At 42.5% G+C, this 23,536-nt stretch overlaps 1 protein-coding gene across 2 annotated transcripts in view; it reads right to left on the reverse strand.

Annotated features, from left to right (window-relative positions):
- Positions 1–7,155: 7,155 nt before the first annotated feature.
- ical1 (islet cell autoantigen 1-like) overlaps positions 7,156–23,536 on the reverse strand; it is a 41,410-nt gene continuing 25,029 nt past the window's right edge. For both annotated transcript variants that reach the window (XM_042336194.1, XM_007905892.2), the window contains exons 7-13: positions 21,809–21,934; positions 21,010–21,108; positions 17,924–18,015; positions 16,925–16,974; positions 11,639–11,899; positions 10,131–10,232; positions 7,156–9,128 (exon numbers count right to left, since the gene is read on the reverse strand). In XM_042336194.1, coding sequence (XP_042192128.1) covers positions 9,013–9,128; positions 10,131–10,232; positions 11,639–11,899; positions 16,925–16,974; positions 17,924–18,015; positions 21,010–21,108; positions 21,809–21,934 — 846 coding nt within the window. In that variant the 3' untranslated portion in view covers positions 7,156–9,012. The remainder of the gene's footprint in view (positions 9,129–10,130; positions 10,233–11,638; positions 11,900–16,924; positions 16,975–17,923; positions 18,016–21,009; positions 21,109–21,808; positions 21,935–23,536) is intronic.

Here is a 23,536-nt window from a genome sequence, read left to right on the forward strand (position 1 = left end):
GGTGTTGAAACTGAGTGCAGGAATTGGTTCTAGAATATTCTTCACTATAGCAAAGAGTGGATATTGCTTTTGAACCCGTCCTTTCTTCCCCTTATTGACCGTACACGTCTGCAACAGGAGCTCGATCCCGTGGATGGAACAAGCTGAATTAGTAATTTAACTTTTCTTGGGCCAGATAACAGATTGCTGTATTTTTCACAGGGCCAAGGCAGGAAGCATATTATGTGCATTTTGGAACAGCAGTTTAGCTGGCTCTTTGGTGCAATAGTTGAAATTCGATTTTTAAAAAACAAATCCAGATTTATTTTAGTTGTTCCCTTAGATTACTGTGGGTGATTGTATTAGTGTGGGTGATTGTATTAGTGTGGGTGATTGTATTAGTGTGGGTGACTATTTCTGTGGGTGATTGTATTACTGTGGGTGATTGCATTAGTGTGGATGATTGTGTTAGTGTGGGTGATTGTATTACTGTGGGTGATTGTGTTACTGTGGGTGGTGATAGCGCTATATCAAATGTTAGTGTGGATGATTGTATTTGTGTAAGTGATTGAATTACCTGAAAAATTATTATTCCTGAAAAAACCTTCGCTAGATCCCTCAAACCCCAGCCGTTATTTCTAACCTGCCCTTCCTCTCAAAAGTTCTAGAATGCGTTGTTGCAAACTAACTTCACATACACCTCTCCTCCCAATCCCTCTTCGAACCCCTTCAGTCCGGTTTCTGCCCACAGTACAGATACTGCTCTTGTGAAAGTCACAAAAGAAATCCTCTCTATCTGTGACCAGGGCTTCCTCTGCCTCCTTATCCTCCTGGACCTCTCTGTCGCATTCAACACAGTCAATCATGCCATCCTCCTCCACCGCCTTTCCTCCGTCATCCACCTCAGTGGGACCGCACTCGCCTGGTTCGATTCCTACCTCACAAACCGCCAGCAATACATCTGCATAAACGGCTTCTCCTCCCACTCTCACCCGGTCACCTGTGGGGTCCCCCAGGGATCCATCTTTGGCCCCCTCCTCTTTCTGATCTACATGCTCCCTCTTGGGGATGTCATCTGGAGACATGGGATACACTTCCACATGTATGCAGATGACACCGAACTCTATTTTTCCACCTCTCTTTGCGACCCCCAGTCCCCTGATGTTCTATCTGCCTGCCTGTCAGATCTCAGGGGCTGGATGAGGCAAACTTCCTTTAGCTGAACGTTGACAAGATGGAAGCCATACTCTTCGGCTCTCGTCAACGTCTCAAATCTCACGGTCCTCACCTCCTCCACCTACCCAACTTCCCCCTAAAACTCTCCGAACCCGCATGCAACCTAGGCGTCAGGTTCGACCCCCAAATATCCTTGCTCCCCCACATCCGGTCCCTCACCAGCAATGCTTTCTTCCACCTCTGACGCATCGCCCGTCTCCGCAAATACCTCTCTCCAAATGCCACTGAAACTCTGGTCCATGCCTTTGTCACCTCTTGGCTGGACTATTCAATCACCCTCCTTGCCGGTCTCCCATCCACTACCATCCATAAAATCCAACTCATTCAGAACTCTGCTGCCCACATTCTCACCCTCTGTTCCCCGATTACCCCAGTCCTTACCAGACTGCACTGGCTCCCTATCCCAGAGAGGATCGATTTCAAGATCCTCACCCTCGTATTCAAGTCCCTCCACTCCTCTGCAGCCCCCCTACCTCTCTGACCTCCTCTCTCCTCAGCACAGTACACGTTGCCTTCGTTACTCAGGGTCTGGCCTCCTCCTTGTCCCACGAGTCCTCCGCTCCACCCTCGGTGGTCGTGCCTTCAGCCACTATGCCCTGAGGCTCTGGAACTGCCTTCCTCACTCCCTTCGTCTGGCTCCCTCCCTTCCCATTTTCAGGTCTCTGCTGAAGACCTTTCTTTTCGACTGCACCTTTGGTCACCTTCCTCCCCCTCCCCCCGGCTCGGTCCCGGGATCCGTTACTGTGAAGCACTCTGAGACGCCGCCCGGCGTGGAGGGCGCAATAAATCCAAGTTGTTGTTGTTGCTGTTATTTCTGTGGGTGATTGTATTAGTGAGTGATTGTATTAGTGTGAGTGATTGTATTAGTGTGAGTGATTGTATTAGTGAGTGATTGTATTGCTGTGGGTGATTGTATCAGTGTGGGTGATTGTATTAGTGTGAGTGATTGTATTAGTGAGTGATTGTATTAGTGTGAGTGATTGTATTAGTGAGTGATTGTATTAGTGTGAGTGGTTGTATTAGTGTGAGTGATTGTATTAGTGTGAGTGATTGTATTAGTGTGAGTGATTGTATTAGTGTGAGTGATTGTATTAGTGTGAGTGATTGTATTACTGTGAGTGATTGTATTAGTGTGGGTGATTGTATTAGTGTGGGTGATTGTATTAGTGTGGGTGATTGTATTAGTGAGTGATTGTATTAGTGTGTGATTGTATTAGTGTGGGTGATTGTATTAGTGTGGGTGATTGTATTAGTGTGGGTGATTGTATTAGTGTGGGTGATTGTATTAGTGAGTGATTGTATTAGTGTGTGATTGTATTAGTGTGGGTGATTGTATTAGTGTGGGTGATTGTATTAGTGTGAGTGATTGTATTAGTGAGTGATTGTATTAGTGTGGGTGATTGTATTAGTGTGTGATTGTATTAGTGTGTGATTGTATTACTGTGAGTGATTGTATTAGTGAGTGATTGTATTAGTGTGGGTGATTGTATTAGTGTGAGTGATTGTATTAGTGTGAGTGATTGTATTAGTGTGGGTGATTGTATTACTGTGAGTGATTGTATTAGTGTGGGTGATTGTATTAGTGTGAGTGATTGTATTAGTGAGTGATTGTATTACTGTGAGTGATTGTATTAGTGAGTGATTGTATTAGTGTGGGTGATTGTATTAGTGTGAGTGATTGTATTAGTGTGAGTGATTGTATTAGTGTGAGTGATTGTATTGCTGTGGGTGATTGTATCAGTGTGGGTGATTGTATTAGTGTGGGTGATTGTATTAGTGTGGGTGATTGTATTAGTGTGAGTGATTGTATTAGTGTGAGTGATTGTATTAGTGAGTGATTGTATTAGTGTGAGTGATTGTATTAGTGTGGGTGATTGTATTAGTGTGAGTGATTGTATTAGTGAGTGATTGTATTACTGTGAGTGATTGTATTAGTGAGTGATTGTATTAGTGTGGGTGATTGTATTAGTGTGAGTGATTGTATTAGTGTGAGTGATTGTATTAGTGTGAGTGATTGTATTTGTGTGAGTGATTGTATTACTGTGAGTGATTGTATTACTGTGATTGATTGTATTACTGTGGGTGATTGTATTAGTGTGGGTGATTGTATTAGTGTGAGTGATTGTATTACTGTGAGTGATTGTATTAGTGTGGGTGATTGTATTAGTGTGGGTGATTGTGGGTGATTGTATTTGTGTGAGTGATTGTATTAGAGTGAGTGATTGTATTAGTGTGAGTGATTGTATTAGTGTGGGTGATTGTATTTGTGTGAGTGATTGTATTACTGTGAGTGATTGTATTACTGTGAGTGATTGTATTACTGTGGGTGATTGTATTAGTGTGCGTGATTGTATTAGTGTGGGTGATTGTGGGTGATTGTATTTGTGTGAGTGATTGTATTAGAGTGAGTGATTGTATTAGTGTGAGTGATTGTATTAGTGTGAGTGATTGTATTAGTGTGAGTGATTGTATTAGTGTGGGTGATTGTATTTGTGTGAGTGATTGTATTAGTGTGAGTGATTGTATTAATGTGAGTGATTGTATTAGTGTGAGTGATTGTATTAGTGTGAGTGATTGTATTAGTGAGTGATTGTATTACTGTGAGTGATTGTATTACTGTGAGTGATTGTATTAGTGTGGGTGATTGTATTAGTGTGAGTGATTGTATTAGTGAGTGATTGTATTACTGTGAGTGATTGTATTAGTGTGGGTGATTGTATTAGTGTGAGTGATTATATTAGTGAGTGATTGTATTACTGTGAGTGATTGTATTAGTGTGGGTGATTGTATTAGTGTGAGTGATTGTATTAGTGTGAGTGATTGTATTAGTGTGAGTGATTGTATCAGTGTGGGTGATTGTATTAGTGTGAGTGATTGTATTAGTGTGAGTGATTGCATTAGTGTGAGTGATTGTATTAGTGTGGGTGATTGTATTTGTGTGAGTGATTGTATTAGTGTGAGTGATTGTATTAATGTGAGTGATTGTATTACTGTGAGTGATTGTATTAGTGTGGGTGATTGTATTAGTGTGGGTGATTGTATTAGTGTGAGTGATTGTATTAGTGAGTGATTGTATTACTGTGAGTGATTGTATTAGTGTGGGTGATTGTATTAGTGTGGGTGATTGTATTAGTGTGAGTGATTGTATTAGTGAGTGATTGTATTACTGTGAGTGATTGTATTAGTGTGGGTGATTGTATTAGTGTGGGTGATTGTATTAGTGTGGGTGATTGTATTAGTGTGGGTGATTGTATTAGTGTGAGTGATTGTATTAGTGAGTGATTGTATTAGTGTGGGTGATTGTATTAGTGTGGGTGATTGTATTAGTGTGGGTGATTGTATTAGTGTGAGTGATTGTATTAGTGAGTGATTGTATTACTGTGAGTGATTGTATTAGTGTGGGTGATTGTATTAGTGTGGGTGATTGTATTAGTGTGGGTGATTGTATTAGTGTGAGTGATTGTATTAGTGAGTGATTGTATTACTGTGAGTGATTGTATTAGTGTGGGTGATTGTATTAGTGTGGGTGATTGTATTAGTGTGAGTGATTGTAATAATGTGGATGATTGTAGATATGAGGCAGCGTTATAGCACGAGCAGAGGAGTTACCTCTTGACTCCACAATACAAATCCAACTTTTAAAAATTCCAGTATAGATGTTTGCCTATTCCAATTTACTTCAATTACAATTATGTGAATTGGTTTCTGCTTAACCAAAGCCCTGCCTCCTGTAGTTGTATGGATGGATTTGTATGCATTGTGGATATTGCTGCTTTGGTTGTGTAATGGCATGGTCTTTAAAATAAGGAAGATTTCGAAATTGGATTGTTTTAGGCCACAGGAATTCAGATTGAATCCCAGGCTAGTAGGTGGAAATTTTGGCCTCACAAAAACATTGGCTAGTATTTAGTTTTAACTCTTGTTAAAGATCCCTGAAGAAAGCACTTTGAGGCAACTGTCATCCAGTAGGAGAATGTAGATTTTCTGGATGTTGTCTGCAGTTGGATTTGGCAGTCAGGTGAATCAAGTCTGTTTCACTAAAGTAATTGGAGGATATTCAAGGGATGGATGTTAGCTATATTCCAGGAGTGAGGAATATCCAGAATTCACACACCGATAAGTTGCAGAAGAATGAAATAAACAAGCCTGATACGTAAACCTTATGAGGACTCCCATTACTTTACGCAGATGTTATTGGACTTAAGTTTGTACCATTCGCAAAGTAAGCCTGTCTGTCCAGTTTTGTAAAGTTATTAGTTCAATTTGAAAATCAAATGGTCTATATGTTATTACAGCTATCATTTATAAGAGTGATTTGATGCACTCAGGTTATGTCTGTCTGTTTGAATTTGACTGGCTTTACATTAGCATCTTCTGGTGTCAGCCTTGATGACCTGTGTTACCCTGAGACCACAGAACATTCTCATTGCTGATGCATGCAGCCAAGTTGGTAATTATTAATCAAAGTTAGCAACTTTACTGACTAGCAGAAATGTCACCTCCCGGGAATTGTAAGTGCTACTGTGGATACCATATCTATGGTAGCACCACTGTACTACCATAGATATTTTCTGTCAGAGTTGCATTTTCCCCATTGTCTACCTGGAACTGTGAGCAAATCACCAATATCTCCTATTGTCATTGGAGCTTCTTTCCACTATGCTGTGCGATAAAGCCAAGATATTTCCCACTACTGCCAAATGGCTCTCTTTAAGCTTGACTTTTTTAATGTTTTGCACAATACCAGTTCATTAAGTGATTCAAACTATTGTTGTCAATTTCACTCACATCTGAAGCAAAGTGTGTAGAATGTTGTCGTGGTTCTGGGTTAGATCAGGCATTACAAACACAACTTGTTATAGACCAAATGATCACTGATGTGTTATTTTATTTCCAACTTCCAGTTAAGACCAGAGGCAAAGAGTTGCATATTTGCAGTAATGTAGTTTTACTGATATATTTCTGCTATTGGGTCTTTTTTAAATATACATATAAGAAAGCAAACTGCTGCATTTTTACTGCTTCCCAGACTGTAGGCAATAGAGAATAGTCAAGCCACCCATTTCTGTTGGTCCAAACTCACTTTTTACAGGAGACTTATTGTTAGTATAATGGTCTGACCAATGTTAGGAGTAAATGAGATTCATTCTGCTATCCAATGAGAAGTGCAACTATACAACATTTGAACTGGAAAACTCCCTTTGTATGCATGAAATGTACATAAAACAAGCAGTTAACAAGGATTAGTGGGAGATTTTTGTGTGTTTATTGCTGTCAATTTCTCTCACATTGAAGCAAAGTGTGTAGAATGTTGTTGTAAATAAGGTTATCCCGGCATATCATCTTTTTCTGATTTCAAGGCACAATCTTGGGAAACGATGGACTGATCTCTTTGCCGCTTCAGCTCTGGCACCCACTGACACCTGACTGCATATAGATCACCTTCATTTTTACTCTCCCCTCTTGTTTATTTTATCCTACTGACAAGTGGAAAATCTGGCTCTGGGTATGTAAGCATATCCACATAAAATGTGAAGAGTTAAACCACATTTCTAACCTGACAAATGTGCTTACTGCTGTTTCTCTTCCCTCTTATCTGGCAGAGAAATTTGGATCTGATGAAAGGAGATGCTGTGAGAACACATTCAATAAGGGATGATTCTCTGGTCAAGGGTACGTTCTAAGCAGCTGAGAACATAATATTTTCTGTTGATCTGTAAATTTCCAGAAGGAAATTCTAGTATTAACATGCACTGTGAAAGGTCAGTAAATTTACTGATGCCCTCAAGTTAGCACCAAGTTCTGTAGAGGAATGTTGGTACAAGAAACCTGGACTCAGTTAACAAGTCTTCTGCTTCCACTTTGGGATTCATTCCACTAAGGTGCCAAAGCAAACTAAAACTAGCATTTAAAGCTCCAGACTGGAAATATAGATGCTAATTTTACATTAGAGAATTGCTGACTTTTAATAGAAGAAAGAGGCAATGTTTCCAGACAACCCTTCAATACAAAATACAAACATTAATCCATTCCTGGGCCAAGACTTGCATTTTTTTTTACACACTGTATGCATTTAAATTACAAAGTAAGAATTATTTCTTCATTTGTGAGTTCACAGCTACCGAGTATTCATTGTAAAACACAACTCTGCTCTCCCCTATTTACACAATAGACATGGTGTTGCCAACAGAAATAAACTATGAATTGGTACACTGTTGGCAGCTGCTGAAATGTTTCTCTCCCATTAGGGGGTCAACAGACTGGCAGATGAATGAGGACCGCTTAACCCAAAGGTGAGCGATTATTTTTGTAGTGTGACAAAATTTAAATTGCATTAAAAACACTATTGTAGTTCTGGTTAATGTTAGTGTTTTTTTCAATGGATCAAAAAAGAAACACGTTAATTTTGACGAAGGACAAATGAGCCAATCTTGATGTCATTACATTGTCCAGAACTGAACAAATCTTTTGCATTACCTAATTTGGTTAATCTCAACACCTCCTGGGCTTGGGAGGGCAAATTCTTAACTTGCTCCTCATTGACCTGCTGCTGGAAAGTGCGTGTGTGGGAATGAACTTGGCAGAAATGCTCTCTGACACTTACAGTGTAACAGTAAGGAAGGGAGCAGAAGGGCTGCGGGTGTTCCACAGATCCCATCACTCCCTTCAGAAATGGGATATTGGGAGGACACTCCTGCCCCCACAAGTTCAGTTCAATCAAAGAAACCTCCCCTTCCAGAGGATAATGCACTACATCAAAAATGAGAAAGTAACATTCTGGTGCCCATTGGTTTTGAGACAATTCATGGGTTGCTGGGCCCTGTTTCTGTGACACATTTAATAGACTGAGGTTACTGAAAATCATTTGTGTTGCTGATGGTACAATGTCTTGAAGTCTGGATATGATCTTCAAGCATCTCAAAGGACAACAAACATACTGTTGATGGGTAAGTCCTCATTGTAACTGGTCAGTTGGTGACAGAAGACACATTAACATAGCAATCTGTAACATTGTCTATGTTTGGATATTAATTAATTAAAACAAACATGAACTTTACTACTTCAGTTGCAAGTAGTATAACAGTGAAAGGCAAATATTTAAACTTGGAGATGGATCCTAGACTTCTATTTGAATACAGTAGTTGCACATTTAAAGATATACCTGTCTCTTCCCCTTCACATTTTGCTTCAACACACCCCAAATTTTTGCTTATGAAATTTATTTTTCCCCTCTCCCCAAACATTGTATATGTTAGACACACATTACTGGTGAGTGTGTAACTCTTCCCCCATACACATATGCTACAGGTGAACTTAATGCTATCTATCTATTCTGGACATCACCTCTGCTCCCTGTGCAAGTTCTATGAGTGCTGCCTGGAGAACTTAGTGTTAAATAGAGGCACTCGCTTGTAAACGATTGAGCACACAGGGAACGGACTTCATTTTCACCCTGGAATCAGCAGTCAGCACATTAAAATGCGCTGTGTAACTACTCAGGTTTTAGATTGGAACCTTACAGCCATTCCTGAAGTCAACAAGTACTGTGTGCAACATCCAGGAAAGATGGTTGCAATTTGGGAAGTCAAAGACAAGCTGGTGCCACATTCCAGAGGCACTGTTTGTAACATTTGATTGTATTTTCCTCCCCCCACCCCCCGTTTTATATTCAAAAGGCCCTTTGATTCTCATTCTTCCAGTTGATAACCTAGTGTTTTGGTAAGTATATTTCACAATTAGTGCAGTATTGATAGATGTAGTAGTGTGTAACAAGCTCATCATATAATTTATTCCCCCTCAGGCATTGAGGAGCTCTTCATCTGCTCGACCGATGGCATCTGGATTAGAGAGGGGGTCGAGATCAGCAAACAAACTGAACCAGGCAGACTTGTCCCTTGCATTGCCCTTTGTGGCTGTAGGAAAGAGCAAAGATATTATTAATAACTGTCTCAAACCCTTTGCACACAAACACTGTCCAGCAATTGCAGGCATATAAGCTGATTGAAACTCAGGCTGATTGAAAATCAGAAACTCAAGAGACTCAGACAATGCAATATTGCATTCAAATATTGGACACAATGCCATGACACTTTGCAGAGTTGTTGTGGGAATATCTTAAGTGATTTTTATCAATAAGCTCTCATTCACCATTCAGTCACACCATCCACTTTTACGAATAAACACAAAACAATGCATGGAGTGAGAGAAGAGTGCTTGCCAAACAAGCCCACACTCCTTCCACAGATTATTTACAGTGAACCAGATTAAATCTACGGTATCAACTGTGGATGAACCCACACCCGACACACCAGCCAAAGCCACAAAGACCCCTTCCCACATGCATACACTGGGGGTGCCCATCCCATAGATAACAACCAACACCTCACCTTTAACTCAAACAAAACTATTCTCCCACCCCCACCATCATTCACACTCATCCTGCAGATATATCCCTTCCTCCCACTAACGTACCACCCAGGCAGCTGATGCAACACTTCTAACACCCTCTTATGCATCAGTTATCCTGTTAATGAAAGCATCCTCTTCTTCACCCACCCCCTACCTATGAAAAGCTGGGAAGCATATGATAAAACTTGAATAACTGCCAATACAGAGAAGAAGTGTTTGGCTGAAATCCATAATACGGTGGCTGTGGAAGTGACCTTGTTCGATTCTATAAGGTCTTCAAGGTGGTTGAATGAACAGAAACAGATCCTAAGAGACTGAATTAATATCCAAAATGCATTGCCAGGAGCTCAGCGTCTTGGGACGTCCTCCCGACATGAAAGGCGCTATACAAATGTAATCTTGTGTTGTTATTATGTTATGTTTCTGATAAACATTACTTTTTCACTAAATGCTTAACACTATAGATTGATATATTTATCTTCATTCCAGTATCTCATATCTCCTACCTCTGGGTGGGATCTTTGGTAGGTTCTGGAGAGGCACCGATGGAGTTGTTGGCTCTGGTGGCAACATGGACTCTGGCTGCAGTGTGGGCGGATCAGTCCAACCTGGCAATAATATTGCATATAAAATACATCATGTTCCTCCAGAGAGACAGAGGCTTGCACCAATAACAATAATAATATTTGATACAGCCCCTTTCACATCAGGACACCTCAAAGGGACTTCACAGGATATATCTTAAAGGTAGTATTTTGTAATACTATATATTTAGTAAGCAAATATGGCAGCTGATTTGCACAAAGCAATGTCTCACAAACAAACAGCTATGAAATTACCATTTTTATTTGAGATGGATTGTTGGCCAGGAGAAACTCTTCACATTTCGAATAGTGCATAGGTTCTTTCAAGTCAGACAGACAGGACCTCGGTTTAATGTCTCATCCACAGGACATCACCTATTGACAATGCAGCACATTCCCCACACTGCATTAGAGCTTCAAGCTAAACTATGAGTTCAAAGTCCCAAAATGGGGCTTGAACTCACAACCTTCTAACTCAAAGACAAGAGTGTGCTATCAACTGAGCCAGGCTGACTCCTAAAAATTGAACATTCCATCTCTTAATGTAGACCACCGACCAGCAAGCACTTTTCCTCATCTATGCTGAACAATGAGTTCTGGACATCTTCAGCATAGCTACTCACTCAGTATCCAATTCATACCACTAAGGTTTTAAACAAGCAAATGTTTTAGGGAGTGGATGGTAGTAAGACATGGAACACTCTCAGGTCAGAGACATGGGTCTAAAAGCATCTCCAATTATGGGGTGAAAGTTTGAACATGGTAAACAAAATAAATGGGATGGATCAGTCACAAAGGACTCACTCGTGGGCACAGGGAAGGACCCAAGGAAAGGCCTAACACTTTCCAGAGGAAGAGCAGGAAATCAGCAGGGCTTGGGAACCCCATCTTTAGCACAATGTGCAATAATAATAATCCTTGCATTTGATATAGCGCTTTTCATGTCGGGAGGACGTCCCAAAGCGCTTCACAGAACACACTGTAAAGTGAATTGACTGTATATTTGTGGGCGAACGCGGCAGCCAATTGCGCACAGCAATGTCCCACAAACAGTCGTAGATTGAAAATGACCAATTTATTATTGGTTTTGGTTTTGGAGGGATTATTATTAGGTGTGTGGAGTAAGGAAACTTGCCCAAGGTTTCGCCCTGGCTGGAATTGAACTCAGGTCTCTCGCTTGCAAAGCGAGTGCTCTAACCACTGAGCTACAGGACTCCACTCCAATCAGCTGCAATGTGACATGGGAAAGCACAGTAGGGAGTAAAAAAGCTTTTAATTTATAAAACTGTTAGCAGACTAAACAGTTCTAAACTATTCACTAAAAATCTTGATTGTTACTTATGAAAGGTCTGCTGCCACAATTCTTATGCATTCAGAATCAAACTCCACTGATATACAAAAGGAGGTTTTACTGTATGAAATTATCTCACCAATGAAAGCTCCCCCTGTGTCGTGGCTGAGTTCGAAGAGCTGGGATGGCAGGAAGCCACTTGTTGGGTCAGCCTGGTTTGGTCCCACTGCTTCAGCTACAGACACCGGCTGAGGCCCTGAGCTCTCAAACACATTCTGCCACTCCCGGCTGAAATCATCCAGGCCACCTAGGTTAGGATTCAGCAGGTCATTTAAGAATGTCAGCTCACTCTTCTCCAGGTCATCACTTTGTAATGTATCGCCCAGCAAGTCCTTAGGCACTTGAAAACAGAGGAGAACAGTCATTACTGAATGCACTGGGCTTATCAGTAAAAGCAGGTGGATCAGCATCTGAAAGAGAAAGACGAGTCAGTACTTTCAGAAGAATCCTTCATGAGAATGGAAACACTAGTTGGGGAGAGCCCCTCATACAGAACACAAGAAACAGAATCAGGAAGGTTTTGATTACACCAAGAGGCAGCTAATAACAGACTGTGAAATGTTGTTATTGGGACAAAAACCAAAGGCAACTGAATTACTGTATGTCACAGCACAGAACCAGCCCATCGATGCACTGGTATTCTTCTCCACATGAGCCACCAAGTTTAATCCACTCTACTGCTTGCTCCTCTCCTTTAATATTACTATTTCGCAAGCATTTAATTAATTCCCTTTTAAAGGAATTGAAAGACTCCGCTTGAACAGTGGCAGAGGATTCCAGTCTTAACCACCCTGAGTGTGAGATTCCAGCCCAGTTCAGAAATAAAGACATTAACAGGGGGGAGAGGATAGAGTGGGTAATTTGGGAAGGCCTTTTGATAATATTGATGTCACTGTTCGGCTTTGAATGCTGATGAGTTCCTACTAAAAAGAGGGTCTTTTTGGACTGGAGCAGTTTGTTTTCGGTTAGCCGGATGTCTGACACATCCGGGAACCCATCACCAGTATTCAAACTTAAGAGTATCCATGCATAAGAGTATCCACTGAGAATTCCATGCATTCCACCAACACGTGGAAATTCCAGAGATAAATTATTGGAATGGAATGCACTCTCTCTCCATAGAGGTATGCGTCCTGCTTACCCAATTCTGGAAAGTATTAAGCGTAGGTTGGCAAGAGCCAAGGCTTGGGGACCCGAATGCGGGTTGGGGGTAATTGATGAGTCTAACCAGCTAAAACCACATAGGCGTGCCATTGATATCACTACCTGTCGGGTGAGTGGCTTAGAGTTAACAGGAGCTGAGTCGGATTATTCCCTGCCCCCAGTGACACGTGTGCCTTTCCGATTCATGCCGATGAGCCCTGGAGCACTGTGGATCTGCCTGGCTCAGGACTACTGAGAAAGCCACAGAGGGCTGGCTTGACTCTGACAGTTCTTTGCCAAACACTTCACCTTGGAGCCAGTTCAGCTCCAAGGAGACCCGCTTGAATACCCCCAAGGAGGCTGGCGCAGTGCAGGGGTCCAGGCACTGATATACAGTATTAAAATGAAGAACTGGGTATTTCAGTGTTACAGTGAAGGGCTAGTAAATAATCTAATGATCAAAATCATAATTATTTTAAAACAAAGAACTTACATGAAAGAGAAATTTTCAATACAAAAATTAACCATGCCATAGCGCATAGTTATAGTGACAAACTCTACAATATATACCCAAATCACATTGAACAGGAGGTTTTAAACCTCAGTTCACACATACTACACATGTACCTCACTAGTGCACACGTACCTCACTAGTGCTAACAGATATTGCCTGTTCTACTGCTCCATAGGTAGTATTTGCTGGGACTAACAACCACGGTCTGATATTGAACACCAATGGGCATGGGAGGAGAGATGTTTACGGACACGTGAAACAGCAAACCACAAGACTTGAAACAGGATGTGTTTATACATCCTGACATGGAATAACATGTCAAAACTTTTAAACTACTAGCAGTTGGTGCAGAAGAGCTTGGGAGCAGCTCACCAAAATAATATTACATTAATATATAATAATCCTTGCATTTGATATAGTGCCTTATCACGTATTCAAGACCTCTAAAGCGCTTCACAGAATATACTGTAAAGTGTAGTGACTGTATATTTTGTGGGCGAAACACAGCAGCCAATTACGCACAAACAGTCGTAGACTGAGTGACCAAATTTTTTTTTAAGGGTTTATTACCGCCCGGAAAAGCGATCCGCCAATCGACTATCAAACAGGTTCCGACTTACAGAGGCATGTGGAGTAAGAAAACTTGCCCAAAGTTTTGCCGTGGCTGGGAATGAAATCTACCAATGGTGGAACGGAGGGCACGAGGGACATGCAGGAGGCCAGAGTCAGTCGAGCAGAGGCAGCAGGTAATGGATTGGGGAGTAAGCAGGTTAGAGAGATAGTGAGGTGCCAGGGGGTGAAGGGATTTGAAGACGAGTGTGAGGATCTTAAGATCGAGTTGTTCGGGGTTAGGGAGCCAGTGGAGCCTGGCTAGAACTGGTGTGATGGGGGTACAGTATGGTGTGATGGGATAATGGCTGCATCAGGATCGCTGCGGGTTGAAGGTCAGAGGACGACGAGATCTGAGGAAGAGTGTTCGTGTGTGACTCGGATGGAAGCTTTTTCCAAGGGCAGAAAAAGATGGTGGAGGGCTTCAAAGAGCGGAGGGGGATACGGGAGAGGGAGATGAGGAAATGGTCTGAGATGGCCTTGTCTGTGATGGACAAATCAAAGATGTCAAGGCCGTGAGTGATAACGAGGTCGAGGGGGTGGCTACAACAACAACAAAATTAAATTTGTATAGCGCCTTTCACGTCAGGAGGACATCCCAAGGCGTTGGATAGTCAGAGTTTGGGACTTGAGCTGGGGTCAGGATGGTGGAGGGCAGGGGGGGAAGCAGGGTGATCGAAAGCACAGTCGAAGAGGAGTGTCTTGAGATGGGCTTGAAGGAGGCAAGGGAGAGGGCGAGGCGGAGAGATTGTGGGATGGAGATCCAGAGGGTGGGGGCAGAGTGGCAGAAGGCCCGCCCGCCAAAAGTTGTTTGGCTACAAAAGGCTACAGTTGTTGGTCGGGGAGTTTATATGGAGTGTGAGGTTTAGTGTGGAGAGGAGGGCAATGAAGTCAGAGGATATGGGGCAAGCAGAGTTTAGATGGAGGTTGAAATCACCTATTACATTCAATGCAGAGGGATGAGAGGAGGGAGGAGAGGTCAGGGATGAAGCAACTAGGTGGTTTGGGAGGACAATAAATAAATTTTGAAGGAGGGAGGGATGGTACACGGTTGAATGTTCAAAAGAGGGGAAGGAGCTGGAGATAACGGGGATAGAGCAAGGGAAATTTGGGAGATGAGCATCGGTTTGGGTGGGGGTTGTGGTGAAAGCTGTAGCCAGGGAGGTTGGCTCTGATCAGGGAGACCAGGTCACCGGCAGACAGTCAGGTTTCTGTGAGCCCAAGAATGTTGACATGCTCGTCCAGGATGAAATCATGGATCGTGAAGGTTGTATTGGAAGGGAGCGGACATTTTGTAGAGAAATGTGAGCTGGAGGAGGGCTTTGGAGGGAGAATAATGTGGGTTTTAGGCTCTGGGGGAGAGATGACCATGGAGGGTGGGGGGTGGGAGTTTGGAAGGGTAAGGATATAGGTGAGGGAAGGAGGAGTTTGGAGGTGGGGAGAGCAGCTGATTGGGCAGCTGCTTTGGGACAACCATCGCCGAAAGCCGATACGGGCCTGGCGTAGGATGCCCAAGCTGGAGCAGAGGGGGGCAGTGATGGAGTCCAGGAGAGAGAAGGCGGGGAAGGTGGTGGGAGAGGACTGATTGTGAGTAGAGGATTGTGGGGAGTAGAAGGGGGAGCATTTTCGGGGGAGACGGGGGGGCGGACGACAAAACACGCTTGCGGAGACTGGGAGCAAACGGTTCAGCAGAACATGATCAGCCCACAGGCATGGCGGGGCCTCGGGGAGACAGCACAGAGGGAAGAGAGGCGGGATGGCACTCATGGCTTTGTTTGGACCAAAACCAGAGAAGGATGAAGATGGTGGACGGGGTTGGAAAATGAGGAGGTCAGGGAAGAGGTGAGAAATAGAAATAAAAAAGGAATACTGAGCCTGTGGAGGGTTAAAAAACGCCGTGCGGAAGTGATGTCACGTGGTGGTTTCGGCCATTGATCCAGGTGGGAGATTTTGAAATAGTGTCTCCGCGCTTGAAACACCGACCTTCAGGCGCGCACAAGTCAGCGCTTCACCCAAGGTCTCCACTCTAACCTCGCCGCTCGCGTCAAAGTGACATGTTTCAGGTCGTGTGGGCCACTCAATCTCAGAGTAAATTCTGGGCCAAATTAAGAGTGTTCTATGCTACAAACCCCTTATTAACTGGACTGTGATTGCTCAAACTTTCACCTTATCGGTTTGGATTGAAAACAAGCCTTGGGCACAGTCCCCAGAGACCACCTGATCCTCCATTTTTAAGTTAAAGGTGCGCATACTTTACCCAAATTGTTATTTTGTATAAAGTAATCAGCTAGTAAACATCATATTATTCAGCTGGCACAAAACTGTAATTGTTGACATTTCCTCCAGAGCTTTAGATCACAGATATACTCGTCACCAACACAATTAGAGCGCATTTCTCATCAGCTTTACCCATTTCATAGAACTGTTGTGTGTCACCAACTGGTTTTAGCTCTGACAGCTGTGTGGAGTCGTGGTCCATGGGCTGGTTCATGCCATTCACTGGGGCTTCACTCCCTGTTAGTGTTGAGCACAAAGTGAGACCATGACACACAAACCTTCCAGGAATTAATGGATAGTAAATAGTGCAGGGGGAACTTAAGTTAAATTGTATTATTTTCACCCTTCCAAAGGTCTCTTGCCCTCCACACTGCACACTGAATGAGAAGGAAGGGGAGCGCTCTCATGGCTATTCGGATCACTGTCAGGCCAGTGCTGGATGTTAACACAAGGGTTTGAGAAAACCTGCCAAAAAGTAAAATAACTGTCAGACAAACAGTCATTTTTCTCTGCTGTTTGCTGAAGGAATTTGTAAGTTCGGCATTTTAGAAACAAATCAAACCTAGCAAGACGCAAAATGCCTGATCGGTTCAATGGTTATGACCCCACTCAATGAATGTAGGCAAATAAGGTTGTACACTGATCACTATTGAGAGCACTTTTCCCCTTTCAACACAAAGTTGGGAATACATTTAGGAAGACAAAACAAAATGGATGTGCCCAGCATTTGTTTCTTTCTAATGGGAGTAATCTTGCTTGACTGCACCTTTCTTCCATAGATTACTCTGAGGCCAGCACGGCACACATCTCACATTCTCTCACCTGCATTGATTCCAGGCTCCACTTGATCTTCTTCATCTAGTAGCAAGAGCCTGAAAACAGGTGAATGGGACATCATTAGATCCCCTGACGATCACATTAACAGGGTTATGTTACTGGCTTCTCTTCTGACACTTGTGACAGTGCATAAATCATAGGCAACAACATAAATTAAAGAGTTCAAATAACCGAAATTGTGATTGATGTCTAAAAGTTAAATAATAATCCTTGTATTTAATACAGCACCTTTCACAGCAGGGGGATGTCTCAAAATTCTTCACAGGATACACTATGAAGTGTAATGACTGTATTTTGTAGGGAAGCACAGAAGCCAATTTGTGTACAGCAATCTCCCACAAATAGTCATGAAATGAATGCCCAATTTTATCTGGGAGATTGCTGGCCAAATTTATTCTGTGTGTGCATACACAAACAACAATTTACCTTCATGTAGTATCGATACTCATGTAGTATCGAGAGGACATCTCAAAGTGCTTCACACAATACATGTCAATCACTAATAGCTATTCTATTCATGACCATTTTTACCAATTTCATTGATTCTTAGAAGTCATGTAGATAATGATCTAAACAAGTATTAATCTCAGTTCTTCCTACTGACAGCACTCAATGAAGACAACCGATGACTAATACCATTAGTATCTCTTGCTGCAAGGATGATGAGATCTTGTATGCCAGTTGAATGGATATTAAAGGTCCAGTGGCGTTATTGTAAAAGAGAAGGGAGTTTCTCTTTCTCAGTGTCCTGGCCAACATTCCCCCAAATAAAAATTGTCCATTCACTTCATGGCTGTTTGTGGGACACTGATGTGCTCAAATTGGCTGCTGTGTTTGCTAACAAATACACCTTACAAAGTCCCGAATTCAAAGTCCCGATGTGGGACTTCAACTACAACCTTCTGACAAAGAGGTGAGAGCGCAACCACTGTGCAAAGTTGACACCTGAGTTCCCTTTCTGTCATTACAGACCCCGTCACTCACTTGTCTATGTCGTTGCTTATGCCATCTTTCTCTTTTGTTTCTTCCTTGGTAGCTTCGTCCTCGGTCAGGTGCTTCACTTGATCCTGTAAGCTCTACACATTACAGAGACAAACAAATCATTAAATGCCAGAAGGATGTGAGCCCTGAAACCAGAGGATTACCATCTGAATCCACCAGATTAATCTCAGGTTCAACATCTCTTTGCAAAATCTGGACATAAACTGCTCTGCGATGTTACATTACTGAACACTTCAATTGATCATTCACTTATTGGAATATTTCTGAGAGAAATCAAGCAACATTTGTACACAAAAGGTCACCATTCCTTGCCCTTGAAACAAATACGACTGTTTGTGGGACATTGCTGTGCGCAATTGGCTGCCGCGTTCGCCCACAAATATACAGTCAATTCACTTTACAGTGTGTTCTGTGAAGCGCTTTGGGACGTCCTCCCGACGTGAAAAGCGCTATATCAAATGCAAGGATTATTATCAAATGCAAGGATTATTATTAAATAATAATTCTACAGAAAGTGGTTCCCCAGTCACTGAGATTTGTATGGGTGGCATTGATTGAGGCACTGACTACAGAGAACCTAATCAAGAGATCTTCAATAAAGTTCCAATTCTGATTACCTTCTAACTGTCTCTCCTTCCTCTCTTCCCCCCCAACCGCCCATAACAAAAAAAATCAGGCCTTGCAAGAAATATCCCATTTCAGAATATATCTATTTTCTCTTTGACCATATTTTTGGCCGTATTTCCCCTCCCCACCCCCTTGGCTCCCACCCCCTACCTCGGGTTCCCAGGCAGTGTCAAGCACTTTGAGACGTCCTCCTGAGGTGAAAGGTGCTGTGTAAATATATATTGTATTGTATTATTGATACTGATCCTATTTATTCTTTTACAATCAGATATTTGGCATTCAATATACTGTTACATAAAGAAAGTTAAGGGATCCAACACTACCAGACATTGAGAAATATTTACAGGTGTTGATATTTTATAATTAAGATACACTTAAACACTCTTGGCTTCTATTAAACTTTAAACACTTCAGTACACTTTTAAAGTCTTCCTGTCTGTATCATTGAGCTCGAGAATGTATCCGCAACAACGTGTGTTTTGATGAAGTCTAAAATGCAAATAATTAGCCTGTTTAAACTGCAGCTTTACATGCGCCATTGTTTTTGCTCTAACATGTCGGCATCGCATGACACTTCATCCACTCACCCTCTAGAGGCCACATTCTCTGGTGACCACACAAATTCCTCTGACCTTAATATTGTATACATATATAATATATATACTAATAAAGACGAAATGTCTGTGTGTCTGTCTGCCCAAACTGCAATAACCAATTGACTTAGAGACATGATTTATACCTCATCGAAAAGGTCTTGCATGGGAGAGTGTCATGGGCATATTTCTTTTCAGGCATCTTCTATCATGACCTAAACAAGCTCATCACACATGTATGTACTCCAACAAGGAGTCCTCCCAACCAGGAGTCCTACCACAAGAGTAACCTAGATGAGGCCCAGAGCTTATGGAATCAGTTGAGGGAAAAAGTCAATCTCCTTCAGGGGTGGAAAAAAATTGGCAGGAAATATAGTGAACATATTTGGGTAAAGGCACTTTGGAAATGTATCAATTTATCTACCAGTGTTTATACCTGGTTATTTTTGAGGAGGGGCGGAGGAAGCGTTTTCAAAAAAAGTAATAATAGTAAGACTTGCATTTGATATAGCTCCTTATCACGTTGTCTCAAATTGCTTCACAGAATATATTGTAAAGTGGATTGATTGTGTATTTTGTGGGCAAAACGTGGCAGCCAATTTTGCCCAGCAGTGTCCCACAAATAGTTGTGCTTTGAGTAATCACATTTTTTCGGTAGGGATTATTACCCCGGAAAGCAATCCACCAGTCAACTAACAACCGGGTTCCTACCTACAGCTAGGTAAACAAAGGTGTGTGGAGTAAGGAAACTTGCCTAAGGTTTCATCCTGCCCAGGAATCGAACCCAGGTCCTCTAGCTTGCGAGGTGAGCGCACTAATCACTACGCTACGGGACTCCATAGGAAAAGGATTCCATCATTTATGCAATAAAACTCACGTAAGTCTCACCTTTACAAATCGTATAATTGCCTAAATTGTACATTCACCCGAGTCCCATTCAGTTTCCTATCAAAACCATTTTCTTTGCACTAATTGTATCTTTAAATTAGCTCCATGGTGAAGGAAATTCCAATCTGTCACCATCCTGCTTGGATGATGCACCTAATGGGTCCCATCTGTGTCACTGAGCTGATAGGCAGCTTTCCCATCTTTGGATGACGATCTGGGCACTCATACTGACAAAATGTTCGGCATCATCTGCTCAGCCTCAGTCTCCTTCTATAAACATCAAAGCATAAAAGGAATGCAGCAAAGCAAAGACACCATTCAGCAAATTCTCTCACTCCGTCATCCAGGTCCTTTCCCAGTATCTGATGTAACCTCTTCTGCAAATACCTTGAACCCTCCAATCTTAGTTGAACCAGGAATTGGTCTGAATGTTTGAACAAAGTCTGTGTTTACTGCATTGGATACTGGTCTATTCCATAAGTCATACAATTTGTAACTACAAAAAACAAAGTGGTTCCATATGGTTTAATGAGCTCTTTCCAAAGTGGCATCCTTTGCTTTGGAATAAACTTCTCCACAATAAAACACACTCCATTATTCTTCATGTCTCAATATCATACATATAACATTCTAAAAGGGATTGAGAAAGTAAACCCAGAACACTTTTGGATGCACTCAGTGAGCAGGACAAGTACATAAATTTATAGATGCAAAGTGGAAATTTCAGGTCAGACGCCAGAAAATATTTCTTTACCCAGCGATAATTAATAACTAGACAGGTTACCAAGAAGGGTGGTTGAGGCCAGGACACTAGCATGAGTCTGGCCATCGAATCTGCACCGGCTCCCAGACTCTCAGTCCCCTTTCCCATGTCCCTCCACCAGCCCAAGCTTGATGGATCAAGTGGCCTGTTTCCATGATGTAACTTCCAATTCTGTGAATGGTTAAAGGTCCTCTTACCTTCAGCGTGGTGAAGTTATACGGCTGATAGCCCTTGAAACTCTCATGAATTTGGGACATTGCATTGGCCGTCTTCTCCCAGAACTGAAGAAGTGTATTCTGAAAGAGAAATGTTTACCTCAACATAGCCCATTGAGTAAAACAACAGTGAAAACTGGTGTGATGAGACTGCATGATGGCTACTAACATTGCTTCACGGAGTGTGGGGGACACACCCAATTACCGAAGTGGGACTAGCTTGGAATCCTCCAGGTCCACAGTTTGAGCAGGTTCGAGCTTGGAATCCTCCAGGTCCACAGTTTCAGTTTCAGCCAAGACTGGGGGAGACCCTGACTAGAGATGTTTCCTTCCATGCAGGGAGGGATGCAGATTGAATACAAGAGACCAAGACCTTTGAAACAGTTCTTGATGCAGTATTTAACTGTGGTTCCCTAAAATGTGGGAAGGAGTCACTATAATAAATGAGAGCAACCTTTTATTCTTTGTTAATTCTGAAACTAAGTTGTGACCTTGCACTCACTAGACTCCTCTTCTTGCAGCAAAATTGAAAATCATGAATTGTTGAGAATTGAGGTGGCGGGATTGGGCACTAATGCTCCCAGTTCAGTAACTTTCCACTCTTAGAAATGGGGAAGAGCTGAGGTGAGGCTATGCAACTCTACCACACAAAGAAGGGGAAATGATGCAGATGGAGGCACGTGGTTTCAAGTTTAATCTCAGTCAGGGCGCCACTGGCCCTGAGTGTTCCTGGGCCAGAAAGTGGAAGTAAGAGAATACACCACATCTCAAGTTATTTTACCTGGTAAGTGACAAGTGACTGGGACAGCATATTGCAGCGACTGGCTCCGAGCAAGTCCACCTTCTGACAAACGTCATTCTTCAGCTTATCAAACTGAGCCTTGGTATTCCGTACCTGCACCTGCACCTGTTATTAAACACAATACATGAACTTTTATACTTTCATTCAAGAATCAAGATTATTAGCAGAACAAGAGTCTGGCTATTTGCCAACAGAACAGTACATTGGGTCTCTTGTAATATTGCGGTGCACAGTGCTAACACTTCATAGCAAACAAGTTGGTAATAAAGTGGATATTTACAGAGAGCGCTAGGGCTACTCGTTGCCTGATCTCAAACTGGTGACAGGAGTATTGTAACTCCCCTGCTTGCTCTCGGCTCCATTTCTGCTTACTGATCTGCCTTCCTGACTTGGCTTGTGTGGACCATGGAAATCATTGCCCACAGATCCTGCTCTGGGTTCAGGCCAGATATCAGCTGTGCTGACCAGACGACTGACCCTCAGGGTTGTGTTCCAATTCCGTATTGTAATCTTAGGAACGGCCAAATATGCTTAGCCCAGTCTAGCCTACTTGAGTGATCCTTTTCTCCCGAGTGTAATTCTGCTCCTTTAGAAAGGGTTCTATGCCTCAATATCTCTATATCATTTTGGCATTTTCGAAGAAAGATATTCTTTGTCACCATTTAGAAATAGCCGATGTAAAATATCTTTTCTTATCTCTGGTTTGCACTGCCTTAAACTTTTTTTTGATTATTATATAAAATCTTTAAATAAAGTGTTTTGGTTCCAGTTATCTGTCTTATCAGAAATGGGAGAAAACATCTTCAGAAAGCAATCTAACGTTATTCCTCATTGATTCGACTTGTTCTATGTACGGATATATTATTTTGGTCAGACTGACACACGTGGAAACTCATCACCATGCTTAAGAGTTTCCAACCCAGACCAAGTTCCACATCTGCATGGAAATTTCACTTTGCGTGGAATGGAGCATGCATGGTTTCTCTGGAGGGTCGCACCCTGCTCATGCCAAATACTGGAGTTTTATAAGAGCCCTACTTGGGGACCACAGTGTGTGTTTTGGGAGTATTGCTGGGGTAAAACATTATGGCATAATACAGCAAAGTGGAATTGGTACTAGGACTGAATGTTGATGTTAGCTTAGAGCATAGCTATGCCAAAACTTCTGCAGTCAAATCATGACAGTAAGGGTTTACAATCAGCATGTGTGCTACTCTACAGACAACATCAGTTGGCCAATACAAGCCAAATATGTATTGGGCATTGATGCAGATATAACACATGTAAAATTAACCCTCCTTTCTGCTAACATAACATAAGGCAACATGGTCCGACTGGCGGCCCGCACGCCACAACTGGCCCAGCGGGCGATTTTATTCGGCCCGAAACCATTTCCAACATTTCAACTTACGTTCCCTCCCTCCCTCCCTCCCTCCCTCCCTGTGAACATCCTTCACAGAGGGGAGAAAGTGATTGAGAGGGGGAAGAGGTAGGAAGAGGTAGGAAGGGGCAAGGCCGTGGAGGGCTTTGAAGACTAGGATGAGGATTCTGAACTCTATTCTCTGAGGGATGGGAAGCCAGTGAAGCCGGTCGGTGGGAGCGATGGGGTCACAGAGCCTGGTGCAGGAGAGGACACGAGCTGCAGAGTTCTGGATGATCTGTAGCTTGTGGAGGGAAGAGCTGGGAAGGTTTACAAGCATGGAGTTG

The sequence above is a fragment of the Callorhinchus milii genome, unplaced genomic scaffold, assembly GCF_018977255.1.
Source record: "Callorhinchus milii isolate IMCB2004 unplaced genomic scaffold, IMCB_Cmil_1.0 Scaffold6, whole genome shotgun sequence".
Classification (NCBI taxonomy): Eukaryota; Metazoa; Chordata; class Chondrichthyes; order Chimaeriformes; family Callorhinchidae; genus Callorhinchus; species Callorhinchus milii.